Source organism: Castor canadensis, chromosome 4 (genome assembly GCF_047511655.1).
Source record: "Castor canadensis chromosome 4, mCasCan1.hap1v2, whole genome shotgun sequence".
Taxonomy (NCBI): Eukaryota; Metazoa; Chordata; class Mammalia; order Rodentia; family Castoridae; genus Castor; species Castor canadensis.
In genome coordinates this window covers 77,243,854-77,257,744 of record NC_133389.1, presented here as the reverse complement: position 1 = coordinate 77,257,744, position 13,891 = coordinate 77,243,854, and the positions used below count along the sequence as shown (strand labels likewise).

At 45.6% G+C, this 13,891-nt stretch overlaps 1 protein-coding gene across 1 annotated transcript; it reads left to right on the top strand.

Moving 5' to 3' along the window:
- The first annotated feature begins 9,165 nt into the window (after window positions 1-9,165).
- Window positions 9,166-11,636, top strand: LOC109677534 (endogenous retrovirus group FC1 Env polyprotein-like). Its single transcript, XM_020153465.2, has 3 exons — window positions 9,166-9,261; window positions 9,955-11,304; window positions 11,547-11,636. Exons 1-3 carry the CDS (start codon window positions 9,166-9,168, stop codon window positions 11,634-11,636), a joined length of 1,536 nt encoding a protein of 511 aa, XP_020009054.2.
- The last annotated feature ends 2,255 nt before the right edge of the window (window positions 11,637-13,891 follow it).

Below are 13,891 nucleotides of genomic sequence, written 5' to 3'. Positions count from 1 at the left end.
ATCTGAAATTTTATTATATCTCTGTTCAGGTACATTATTCTTTTTCTGTAACAAGTGAATATAGAATGCCAAGTTGATCAAAGTGAAGGGTAAGAATATCTGGGAAAAAGAGGTAGGGGGGTAAGGAGAGATCAATATATTTCAAAATACTTATGTGTCACAAAGATGAGAAATAAAGTACTTTTCATCATGGAGCCAATAAACTAGAAGAAAAAACATAATTCAGTAAATGACTCACATAGATTTGCTTTCAACTGCAATGTCCAGGAGATGAAAACAATTACATCTGTTGAATCCGGACCATAAAAATGCCTTTTACATTTAGTGTGATGCTTCTGTTTATTAGATGTTATCATCAGAATTTTATGAATAAAGAGATGAACACTCAGCAAGGATAAGTGATCTATTTAAGGTAACATAGCTAATTAGTGATGGAGTCTGGAGTTCAACATGATTTAGTCTTCCATCATTTTCCACGCAGAGACAAAAACTTACATTGGTATATGAAGTCAGAATCTTCGAAACAGGCACTTTATTAGCATTAATGTTGTATTCAAAAACCATCAAGTTGGGTAGAACACTTGGATCCCTCCACAGCATCTACCTATTTGTCCCAGTAGTGACAGGGTAATTAATAAAACTCCTCTGAATGCAATTAAAAGATGCTAATAGTTACACATCAGCTTAAAAGTGAACACTTTTTCTGAAGGTACCATCCATAGAAAGTGAAGAAACTGATTTTCTCACCAGATATTAGAGAAAACTAATGTTCACTTGAGGGAGTGTGCCAGATGGAAAGGATAGACAAGTTTCCCCAGGATAGAAAGCCAGTTCTCAGGGCTTCTTGAACATTTTCTTAGAAGGCCCTTGTCAAGTGGTCTCTCTTCTTAATTGTTGCCTACACTGAGAACTAAGTTTAAATCTGGGCCATTTTATTTTAAAAATGTGCCTTATATTCACCTAAAACCTATCTCCAAGTAGTTTTACTGCACACAGTCCAGAATGGGGACTGCCAGGTACCTCCAATTTACAACACTCCACTTATTATCCTCGTATGTACATGAGTGTCAGAACCATTGAACTAGAACAGTGATTCTCAACATTAGCTACACATTGGAATTACTTGTGGAGTTTAAAAAAATTATGTTGTCTGGCCCCATGCCAAGAAATTCTGATTTACTTGACTTGTGAGACAATTCAGGACATCTGTTTTTTTTTTTAATTCTCCCCAGTCTTATTCTAATGTTAGACCTATGAGGTAAAGCATTGATCTAGAAGAATACATGCACAGTTTTCCTTTAGTCCATTTGCCAAAATATTCTCTTTCTAAATTGAGGCTTATTCACTCTTTTTGTACCATCATATTTGATCCAATGTACTAGATCAAGTTGGCTAGGATAGGGGACTTAGAAGTTAACTGAGGATAATAATAAAATTATAATAACTAAAATGTCCCAACTCAAGTTATCCTAACCTACTCCATTTTGTAAAGGACTACTTTTGTCTATTTTACTTTGTTTTTGCTGAAACTGCTTTTCTGAACTCAAGTGGAATCCCACCTACATCTTGTCAACAACATAATCTGATCACATGATGTCCTAGAAAAGATTGCACAAGCTAACCAAAAACCTGTAGCACAACATTGAGAAACTGACCACCCCAGCTGCTTCCTGGAAAAGCTAGCTAAACACACAAACCAAAAAACTGGCAGCAGTACATTCCTTCTACATCTTAAATGTTTATAAACACAGCCCACATCATTTGGAACTGATACCACTCCTAGTATCTGGTCCCTTTCCTCTCTTGGAAAGCAAAGAAAACTTTGCTTTTGCCTGAATTCCTGCTAGTTTTGAGAAATCTGTCACACCCCATGCACTGGTCACACAAACTGAGACCTAACAATAACTACCTATTTTAATGAATAAAGATGAAATGTAGACATGATCTACCTATTTGATATAAATAGATAATATGAGTCAGAGATATCATGGGGTGGAGATTGAATAAGGCTGACTCTCAACCCTGTGCTTATTTGAAGATGCTGCTCAGCCTGTGGATGGTGAAATGGAAAGTGTAGTGGGAGAAGTGGATGAAGGCTTTGGATTTGAGTGTACAGGCTACCCAAAACTCAGAGTCTTGAGAAGTTCTATGTCAAGGCTTGTGGTAGCTCCTCAATGTTAATCATGAATATATGACTTTCTATAATTAATGAAAGGAAGATTTAAACAACTTAAATCTCCTCTGTCCAGTAAACAACTTGCTATACCGAAAACTCATCCAGAGGTCTTCCAGACTAGATATTCTTTCACCTTCAATCCATGACTGAGTAGGTTGGCAATCAAGATCCTGGGGAAGCCCACAATAGACATATAACAGAAGAGGTGAATTAAACTTTGAATGTAATAAAATGAAATTATCCTAGCATTTCACAGACAGAATTTTCTTTCAGCTAGAAGGAAATCATTGTGTAGCCACTGCACCAATACATAGTGTACCTCACTGACTCTGTTCATCCTTAGTCAAAACCTTACTAACAAAGGCATCATGAGAGACCTTTGTAGATAATTTTTGAGGTCCAAACATGATTTCTATAGCTTTCCCTTGTTTAAGTAATCCACTGATTTTCTCAGGGAAAGAAATAAAGTTTGTTTACATGAATGCACATTAAATCCCATTAATAAGTAATTTATCCTCTGCAGGAGGAGCTTATAAACACCAGGCCTTGAAATAGTCTCAGATGGCAGTATTACAGTCACCTGAGTAATCTAGTAAACATACAGAATACTAATGTTTACCCTAGGGAATCTGTCTAAACAGACTGAGGCTCCTTATGCTTCACAAGCTCTAAGTAATACATTTCCGATTTAGACTACTGACTTCAGTTAGTGGTAATTAATTATAGGACTGTCACATCAGTGGAGGCTGTGCTATACCAGAGACCATTATCAAGTGCTGAGGTGAAGTTTGGAAAAAGGATAAACCATGGCCATTTTTTAAAAGTTTCTCAGATAACTCTGAAATGGTGTCTTGTGCATTAGGACAAATGTCTAATCACTCACAAACTGTCAGTTTATTGGAGCAATTATATTGAAAAAGTATACTGAAATTTTATCTACAGCAAAGAGAATGAATGCTTGCTTTTTAGAATGAGATAATTATTTTAGAGTAGTTTGTACTTTACAGAATTCCAAAAGGACCAGAAACAAGAACAGTGGAATTTGTAGAAAGTCTCAATTACTCTGTAGTGCTGTGATTGTAAAAATGCCTCCCATCACTGCCTCTACATACATATGATGCTCAGGAACCATGGGTGGTATCTCTACTATAGTTGATCATGACAGTGAGAGGTCTTTTGCCCCAGTCTCTATTTGGCACTGACCCAAGCTTCTCATTTCTACCTTCTGATTCTCTGACATGCGCACAGCAGAATTGAAAGAATTTAGACGCCACAGAATGTAGGGAAATCTGGGTTTTGCTCTGTAATCACTGTAGCAGTTAGACATCAGCAGTGGCCACAAGAGAAAGAAATTCATTTATAATTAAACTTCCCAAATCCACAGGTGCTCAATCCCTGCTAAGGTAAAAGTTGCCAATCAGTGCCAGGGGATATCATCAGATGCTTTGAAGTGAGCCACACACCTACAGTTTAATCCTTTCTTTACTCAAACAAAGGCAAGGCACACTCTAAACCTTAGCCATGGCCTGGGGCTGGGAGTTCTATATAGATAACTCCCTGACTTAACAAGACAAAGACCCACCCCCTCCTAAGGGGGCCAAATGGACCTGGGACTGAGAATTCCTCAATAAATATTCTAGCTCTAAATGTTGATAACATCGTTCTCACTCTAGAGATGATTTCTTTTAGTGTGTTTGGCCAGTGGGCAGCCACCGTATGGCTATCAGGGACTTTCCACTTCACCCTCCCCCTCTCCTCTTCCCCCTCTGATTCCATAGCAACTCCTGCAGGAGAGCAATCACCCTCCTCTCCCCTCCTCCTCCTATGGTTGCCACGGCAACTCCTGCTGGTGGAAAATAGGTCCTGACCTATCCTATAGGTCCACATTACCCTGAGCCCCATCCCCTCACTAGGCTTCAACCTATCCCGACATTCCACAGTACCCAAAGTTCTTGACTTCACCCAGGTTATAAAAACTGGACTGCCATTTCTCAGGTACGACTTCTCCGGCCCTGTTCTTTGGGGACCGTGAATCTTGCCCAAGAGCATGTTCTCAAAAAATCTGCTTAAAGCCTGCTTGCTTTGTTATTTGGCTCTGATTCGGCTTTTCTGTCTGCATTGATCTAACATTTGGTGCTGAAACCTGGGGGGAAGTGTGCCTTACCTGACTCCAGGCAGTCAGGGCCCTGGGCCAGGCCCTGGCTTGAGGCCCTTCCTCCTCTCCTGATGGATGCTCCAGCTCTGGCTTGGGTGAGTCTCCTCCCCTCATTTTGTTCCTCCTCGGGCCCCTGTCCTAGTCGTGGCCACGCCAGGATCAGCCCTTCCGTTTCTCCTCACACCTGGGCACCCAGAGAGATGTCTCCCCTGTCCAGGCCACCTCCTCCAAACCGGGTCTCCTCTTTTAGTGAGGGATGCTTCCCTAAAGGTTGAGACTCTCCGACAATTCGGGAATGGGGTCCTCTCAATCCAAGCCGAACTCAGGGACTCCCTTGTCCTGTCTTCTCTCAAATTCCAAAATTTGGGACTCTCTCCAGACCTCCGCCACAAGCGGCTCATTTTCTACTGCACCACGGCATGGCCACAATACACCTTAGACAACAACTCAAAATGGCCTCCACAGGACACTTTTGATTTTAATATTCTCACTTATCTTGACAATTTTTGCTGCCGAACCCATAGATGGTCTGAGGTTCCATATGTGCAGGCCTTTTGGGAACTGCGCTCTTGTCCCTCTCTTTGCCTCCAATGTTCCCCTTCCCAGATCCTTCTCGCTCAAACACCCAACTCCTCTGGATCCCCTCCCCCCACCCTGACCCTTCTCCTCTGTCCAAGTCCACTGAATTCCTTGCCTCCCTTCCCTGACAACCACAACCACTCCCATCACCCCACCTGGCTTCCCCTCCTCCTCCTTCACCCACAGAACCCTCCCCACCCAAACAGCCACCTTCTTTGGCCTTGCCTCCTGCTCCCTCTGCTCCACCCACTCCTTCCCCTCCAACCTCTCCAATAGCCTCCCACACCCACTCACACAGCCCCTCCCCACCTGCTCTCCTTTGTCCTCTCTGAGAGGTGGTGGAAGCAGAAGAACTGGTCCAGGTCCATGTTCCTTTCTCCCTCCAGGACCTTCACAAATAGAAAAGTGCCTAGGGTCCTTCTCCGCCAACCCCTCTGCTTATACCACCCTCACCCTTGAAGAGTAGTAACACATTAAGGTGGCTGCCTGACATTATGCTGATGAAACCCATTTGGCTGACCCTACAGTCCCCATTGAGGAAGACACAATTCCCAATCACGACCCTAACTGGGACTACCAACCCGGGGCTCCGGGCCATTGCAGGAGAGACATAATGATTTGATGCCTCCTACAGGGCATGGACACAGTGTCCAACAAAATTGTAAATTTTGACAAACTCCACGAGGTCACCTAAGGGGCCAATGAAAACCCAGCCCTCTTTCTTAACCACCTCCAGGAGGCTCTGACCCAATATAACTGACTAGACTTTACCTCCCCTGCTGGGGCAGCAATTCTGGCTGGACATTTTATATCTCAGTCTACACCAGATATCAGAACAAAACTAAAGAAGGCCAAGGATGGCCCTCAAACCCTTATACAGGACTTAGTGAAAATGACATTTAAAGTTTTTAATACCCAAGAGGAGGCAGCAGAATCTACCCGCCAAAAACACCTCCAACAAAAGGTGGCCCTCCAAACCAAGCCTTGGTGGCAGCTCTGCGGCCAGCTGGGTTACAGCCCTGAGTCAAAGGAGGAACCAGAAACCTCCCATCAGCTCCTCCGGGGGCCTGCTTCAAATGTAGCAAGGAAGGCCACTGGGCTCACCAGTGTCCTAACCCAAGACCTCCAACTAAGCCCTGCCCAAAGTGCAAACAGGTGGGTCACTGGGTATCAGATTGTCCTGGACAGGGCTTACCACCTATGGCTCCTCATGGAGCATCAGCCCCACCAGCTATCCACATCCCTGACTTTCTCGGACTGGCAGAAGATTGACAATGCCTTGACTCGGGGACCCCAATCACCCTCGCTGAGCACAGGGTCATGCTCCAGGTAGCGGGTAAGTCCATCTCCTTCTTCTTGGACATAGGGGTTACCTATTCTGTGCTGCCTGCCCACTCAGGTCTAACAGTTCCTTCACTGGTCTCTGTTATGGGAATTGACAGCTCTCTCTTACCCACACAAAACTCTGCCTCTTCCTTGCTCTGCTGGAGGTATAACATTTACACATTCTTTCCTCATCATCAATTCCTGCCCTGTCCCACTTCTAGGTTAAGACAGTCTCCAAAAACTTGGCGCTTCCATGGCTATCCTTCCCCACCTGCCAAAGCCTCCTGCCTCTCACTCACTCCTTCTGGCTTCTGCTAGCCATCTTGCCCCCCCTCTCCACCTAGTTCTGCTCTGCCCACCCAACCCCTTCCTGCCAACCCCATTGTCTGGGACACCTCAATCCCGGTTGTGACTACACACCACCCACCCATCCGCATTTCTCTTAAGGACCCTAACCAATACCCCTGCAGACCCCAATTCCCTATTTTGGAAACTTATCACAAAGGCATAAAACCAATAATTACCAAACTCTTAAATCAAGATCTCCTTATATCTATAAATTCCCCATGTAACACACCTATCCTTCCAATAAGGAAGCCCTCTGGGTCCTATAGATTAGTCCAGGATTTACGCATTATAAATGAGGCTGTTATCCCCATCCATCCTTTGATCCCAAATCCTTATACAATCCTCTCCAACATCCCTCCTAACACTACTCATTTTTCTGTCCTCGATCTCAAGGATGCCTTTTTTACTATCCCCCTCCATCCGGACTCCTATTTCCTCTTTGCCTTTACCTGGAAAGACCCAGATACTCACCTCACCCAGCAACTAACTTGGACAGTTCTTCCCCAAGGCTTCTGTGATAGTCCCTACCTCTTTGGTCAGGCTCTAGCCTGTGATCTGGTCATATGTGACACAAAACCCAGTACGCTACTACTATATGTCGATGACCTCCTCCTGTGCTCCCCCTCTCAACAGGACTCTGAAATGGCAACAGCCAACCTCCTTAACTTCTTAGCCTTTAAGGGATACCGGGTCTCCCCAGCCAAGGCCCATCTCTGTTTACAAGCTGTTACTTTCCTGGGTTTCTGTCTCGCCCTCACCCCAAAAGCACTTACCATGGACCGGGTTCAAATTTTAAGGGACCTCCCTCCTCCTAATGATGCCCAGGAAATTTTGTCCTTCTTGGGCTTCATTGGTTTTTTTTGACACTGGATTCCCAATTTTGCCTTATTGGCCTGCCCACTGTACCAGGCAGCCAAGGAGACTCCCACTCGTCCACTTACCTCTCCTTCTGCAGTCCATTGCTGCTTTTCTTCTCTCAGTGACACCCTCCTTCAGGCCCCAGCCTTGGCCTTCCCAAACCTTTCCAAACCATACCACCTATTTACAGATGAGACTCTGGAATAACCAAAGGGGTCCTTACCCAACTATCAGGCCCTATTCACTGGCCAATTGCTTACCTCTCCAGGCAGCTGGATCCCACTGTCAGGGGCTGGCAGCTATGCCTCTGAGCTCTTGCGGCAGTGGCCACCCTCACCAGGGAAGCTCTTAAGCTGTCCCAACTGCAGCTGATAACTGTCTACTCCCCACATAGACTTGTTGACCTTCTCACTCATTCCTCTCTTTCTCTTATTGGAGCTTCCCATTTACAGATGTTCCATCTCCTGTTCATCAACAATCCTTACATAACTCTCACTACCTGCTCCCTGCTCAACCCCACTATACTACTTCCTACCACTCTCCAATAGCCTAAAAACCAACTCATTCCTGCCCTGAAATAGTAGAGAGTCTCATGACTCCCAGGCAGGGCCTTACTGATTCTCCCTTAACTTCTCCTGACCTCACTATGTTTGTTGATGGGAGCTCCATCCTGGATGACAAGGGAGGCCGCTGAGCCACCTATGCTGTAGTCACCATTGATCCTCCTCAGGTATTGGCAGCAGCTTGCCTCCCCATGGGAACAACATCTCAAAAAGCCGAACTCATGGCACTCACTCAGGCACTCACCATTGCCAAAGATAACAACTAATATATATACTGACTCTAAATATGCTTTCCTTATAGCACACTCTCATGCAGCCATCTGGAAAGAGAGGGGCTTCTTGACCACACGGGGTACTCTGGTTGTCAATGGACCCCTCATTGCCAAACTGTTATGAGCTCTACAACTTCCAAGGGAGGTCGCCATCATCCACTGCAGGGGGCACCAGACCTCCAATGATCTGGTGGCACGAGGAAGCTCCTTTGTGGACCTAACGGCCCGAAAGATGGTGGATCAGTCGACCTCCCCACCTATTCTCTTCCTCTCTCCTGGCTTAACTCCAAACTATGAGCTGGAAGAAAAAACTGCTCTTCTCAAAGAAGGGAGAATTACATCCCCCAATGGGTGGATCTTCAAAGACAACCGTCTGATCCTCCCCTCGGGTCAGGCAACAGAGGTTATCACTGCCATCCACAACTCACTACACATAAGCCCCAAAGCCCTTTTCTCTTTCCTGGAACACTTATTCCACCTTAGGGGCCTCCAATTCACCATCTGTCAAGTCCAGGAGGCTTGTTCTGTCTGCTCCCAAGCAAACACCCAGGGCAGACTCCATCTCTGCCAGTCCCTCCACCAACTCCGTGGCAGCCAGCCTGGTGAAGACTGGCAGATAGACTTCACTCATATGCCTAAACACAAAAAATTCCAATATCTTCTTACTTTTGTTGATACTCTCACAGGGTGGATCGAAGCCATACCTATGGCACAGAAGGGGCTGCAATTGTACCCAACACTCTTGTCTGTCACATCATTCCCTGTTTCGGTCTTCCACAAAGTCTCCAGTTGGACAATGGCCCTGCCTTCATCTCCAGGGTCACCCAACTGGTCTGTGAACACCTAGCCATTACTTGGAAGGTCCACATCCCATACCACCCCCAATCCATGGGTAAGGTTGAACGGGACAATGGCCTGATCAAACAGCAGCTCACCAAGCTATCCCTGGAGCTCCGGCTCTCCTGGATTGACCTGCTGCCCCTGGTCCTCACCTGCCTCTGAGAGGCCCCTAGGCAGCCAACAGGCTTAAGCCCCTTTGAGCTGTTGTATGGCTGCCCCTTTCTCCTTTCCTATGCTTTCCCATCAAGTACACCTCCCTTAACAGGATACCTACCTTACCTCACTCTCCTCTGTTCCCTGCTCCAGGCCCACACATATCACTACCTACCTCAGTCAGATGCTGTTCCGCCAGACCATGGCCCCCTGTCTCCAGGTGACTGTGTTCTTCTCAAGCAGTTACATCTGAGGCCCCTCCAACCCAGATGGACGGGACCATACACTGTCATCCTCACCACTCCCTTGGCAGCAAAGCTCCTGGGACACCCTTCCTGGTACCACCTCACCCACCTTAAAAACCTCCCATCCACCACTTCTACCAAAACCTGGCAGGTTACACAGATGGGGCCCACTTCCCTTCAGATCTCCTGGGTTGGGGACACTCTTAATGCTAATCCTAGCCCTTCCCCCAACCCTGTCTGAACCACCTTCTCCTTACCACTGGAGATTCAAGATCCAAGAGCCATACAAAAGGGGCAATGTGGTGACCACCCACCTCATTGGCTCCAGAGACTGCCCCCCTATGGGATGTAGCAGACCCCTCACCCTCAATTTTACAACCTCATGCCTGAATAAGGTTTTTGTGGTAATGCCCCTTTTTTGTGTTTTTTGTTTGATCAGACCAGATCATACTGTAAAGAAGGGGCTAAATGGGCTGAGGAATACGGAGGTTGCCCATACTGGCAGTGCAAAATTCATTGGATTATAAAGAAAGCTGTGTCTTCCCCAGGCAACAAGCTAGAGGTCTACTATGATGACTCCAAATTCCACCTCAACATTCCTGACCCCTGGCATGATAGATGGGTGACCAGGGTAATAGCCAAGGGATATGCACATGGGGCCTCCTCATGCCTGTCAACAACCTTCAAGATCTGGAGGGAGTATGAGCGAGTGGTCCCTGTGATCTTTGGAGTACTAGAGGATCAGGCAAAGGCCATCAAGGAGGCAGAAAACAGCCTTCAGAACAAAACCCAGAGGGACCCTATTTCCTGGCTGTCCCTGGTGCAGGAAGGTGCCAACTTGTTAAATAGGTCAGGTCTGGACAATGTAACTAAATGCTTCCTCTGTGCCACCTTGTCCAGGCCCCCACTCATAGCTGTTCCCTTACCTGGGCCATTCCCATCAAACGAGTCAGCCTCCATGCCTCTGCTCACCCTGCTTGCAGGAGCCCTTTCATATCGAGATCCTCTATCCCAACAGTTACCCTTCTGCTACTCTGATCCTGGCAAAATATGCAACACCACTAATTCTACCATATTGGGCTCCCTCTGGGCCCCTCCAGGAGGCTTCTTTTGGTGTAATGGCACACTTTCAAAAAACCTCACCCAACAGGCCCTAACTTCCCAGCTCTGTTTACCTGTATCTATGGTTCCCCAGCTTACCATGTATGAAAGAGGAGAATTCTTTCATCTCATACACCTTACATCAGGAGCCCAGCCCTCACCTCAACATAAGACTAGGATGGCTGTCTTCCTGCCTGTCCTTGTGGGCAAATCTTTGGCAGCCTCAGTGGCAGCTACCAGTCTCAGCCCTGGTGCCCTGGCTCACTCAGTAATTCAGGCCCAAAGGCTCTCTCAACCAATGCTGACAGGCTTTGAAGACTCAGCAGCATCCCTTGCCTCTCTTCAAAGACAGATAACTTCCCTAGCTCAGGTAGCTCTACAGAACCACTGCGCGTTGGACCTACTCACAGCGGACACAGGGGGAACTTGCCTCTTTCTTTGGGAAGAATGCTGCTACTATATTAATGAGTCAGGCCTGGTGGAAACTTGTGTCCAGTCTCTTCACAGGCTCAGCAATGAGATGTGCCACTACAATGCTGCCTCGACTGGCACTCCTGGCTGGTGGAATCCAACCCTGTTTAACATTCTCACCCCACTGATAGGTCCCCTGGTGATCATTTGCCTCTTTCTGCTCCTGGCACCCTTTTTCTTTCGATTTTTCCAAGACCACCTCCACCAGTTAATGCAGGTAACCTTCAACCAAATGTTGCTCTAGGCCCATGACTACCAGCCTGCTTACACCCGCCAAGCAGCCCAAGACATCCCTAGCCCCTGACTTTGCCCCCCTTCAGCAGGAAGTAGCCAGAACCAATTCTGTGCCCCTTATACCAAAGAGTCTGGGATGTTTGGCCAATGGACAGCCATCGCATGGTGATCAGGGACTTTCCACTTCACCCTCCCCCTTTTCTCTTCCCCCTCTGGTTACCATAGCAACTCCCGCTGGCAACTCCTGCCGCGGGCAATCACCGTCCTCTCCCCTCCTCCTCCTATGGTTGCCACGGCAGCTCCTGCAGGTGGTAGGTTCTGACCTATCTGATAGGTCCACATTACCCTGAGCCCCCTCCCCTTAATAGGCTTCAACCTATCCTGACACTCCATGGTACCCAAAGCTCTTGACTTCACCCAGGTTATAAAAACTAGGCTGCCATTTCTCGGGCACGATTTCTCCAGCCCTGTTCTTTGGGGACAGAGAACCTCGCCCAAGAGCACATTCTCAATAAAGTCTGCTTAAAGCCTGCTTCTTTGTTATTTGGCTCCGATTCGGCGTTTCCCTCCTTGTTGACCTAACAGAGTGAAAGTATACTCCTTTTCTAATAAAATTTACTATTACTCTTACTACATTTTCTTATCTTACCTGAATTATTCTCTCATCAGAAGAAAGAACCAAGGTTGATACCAGTACTAGATTTTCCAGTAACAGTCCCTAGAGCACAGAAATGAAGGTTGGCACTTGACTGGAGAAGGCATTTATTAGCCAGTGTCAATACCTGCTAGGTCATTGGATCTTATCCTACACTGAAATCAAACAATCCACTGTTGTCATGCTGTATCTACTTCCAAGGGATTATCATTTGCCTTCTGGTACTTTATCTCAGTCTCCAATCTATTTCAGTATCTCAGTCCTCTAACTTTTGAAGTTTCATGTTTGTTGGATTATCCAATAATCTTTGTAATCAAGGATGCTCATATTCATGTTGGAGAATAGATTAAAGAAAACCATAGGTCTTTGTTCTTTCATGCTAAGGACGTTAGTGCATATTTATTGTTATTTTGCTGTGTGTTCTTTCAGTTATTTTTTAAGACTTCGTCTTTGGCCAGGCTCAGTGGATCATGCCTATAATCCTAGCTACACAAGAGACATAAGTAGAAGGATTTTGGTCCCAGGGAAAAAGGGAGACCCTATCTGAAAAATAACTTAAAGCACAAAAGGGAGTGGCAGATTGCTTGCCTTGCAAGCACAAAAGCCCTGAGTTCAAAATCCCAATACTGAAAAAAAAAAGTAGCATTTTTTAGAACAGTTTTAGAATCAAAACAAAATGAATAGGAAAGAACATAGATTTTTCTCATACACTCCTTGCTTCTATAGATGCCTAACCTCCCTTATTCTCAACATTGTCCACCAAAGTGGTACATTTGTAAGACGTGTTTAAACTGTTTTGCTGAAAAGCACTAACTCCTTACTTGGTCCCACAAATTAACTAAAAACAGAAAACTTGGCATCTCTGTCTCCATTTTTACCTATTGTGCTTTGCTCTGAGCCATTCTGTCCTGCAGCAACCTTAGAATCATGGAAGGACATTTAAGATCAATAACATGACAGGGGACTGAAACTACCCCTAAGGAACAGCAGAGACTGCAGGCAGACAACCACTCTAAATAAGGACAATTACCTGTAATGATGAAGCTTCACCCTAGAGCAGGAGTAATCATCTCATGAGAGCCAGATTGCTCCCCTCAAGTGATGACAGACAGCAAGAATAACTTCTCTGAAACCCTAGAAGAACAAGGGTTGAGATAATGGTCAATGAGTTCCCACTGGAATTGAACATACCTGTAACTGAGACTGTTTAACTCTGCACATCTTTTCATCTTCTGCTCCAACTCTTTGTCTATTTAAAGCTACAGCTCATGTCTGTACCTTGAAGATGGCTAAAGGTGGACTGAGTGCTTACTTTGCCAGTATGTAAGCACTGCATGTGTAGGCCATGTAATAAATCTCTTTTCACCATGCTTTTTTATTTGGCATATAGGAGTGAGTGGTGAGTAGATGGACCTGACATGTGGACGCCCAGGAGTGAAAACCCAGATTTCACATTATTACTGTTGAATCTGGACAAACATCATTATTGCCCAAGTTCACAGTTGCTTGTTTGTTTTATTTATTTGTTTGTTTATTTGTTTGTTTGTTTTGGCAGTACTGAGGTTTGAACTCAGGGTCTCACACTGTTACCAGAAAGTTTTAGCATTGAGCTCAGTTCTTGCATCCCGCAAGAGAAGAATTCAAACAAGAACCAAAAATATAGTAAAAATAATAGGAAATAACTAAAGGTGGTTATTTGTTATTCTTTAGGGCAAGGTGGAGAGTTTCCGGTAATCCACCTGTGGTGGGGGGGATGTGTTGAGGGCACATGGAGTCCATCATCAGAAGACTTCCAAATTCTTTGTCCTGTGTTGAAGAATCCATGGCAGGACACTTGGGTATAAATGGAGTTTATTTAAAATTAGGGAAGGGAAATGCAAAGGTAGCATGGTGGATGCAGATGGAATCTGGAAGC

What these genes read in the sequence shown, in the direction of transcription:
- LOC109677534 (XM_020153465.2), top strand. Translation starts at nt 9,166, where the DNA reads ATGGGTAAGGTTGAACGGGACAATGGCCTGATCAAACAGCAGCTCACC. An exon ending in GGATTGACCTGCTGCCCCTG is followed by an intron (nt 9,262 to 9,954) that starts GTCCTCACCTGC and finishes TTGTTTGATCAG; the next exon opens with ACCAGATCATACTGTAAAGA. An exon ending in ACCTCCACCAGTTAATGCAG is followed by an intron (nt 11,305 to 11,546) that starts GTAACCTTCAAC and finishes TGGTTACCATAG; the next exon opens with CAACTCCCGCTGGCAACTCC.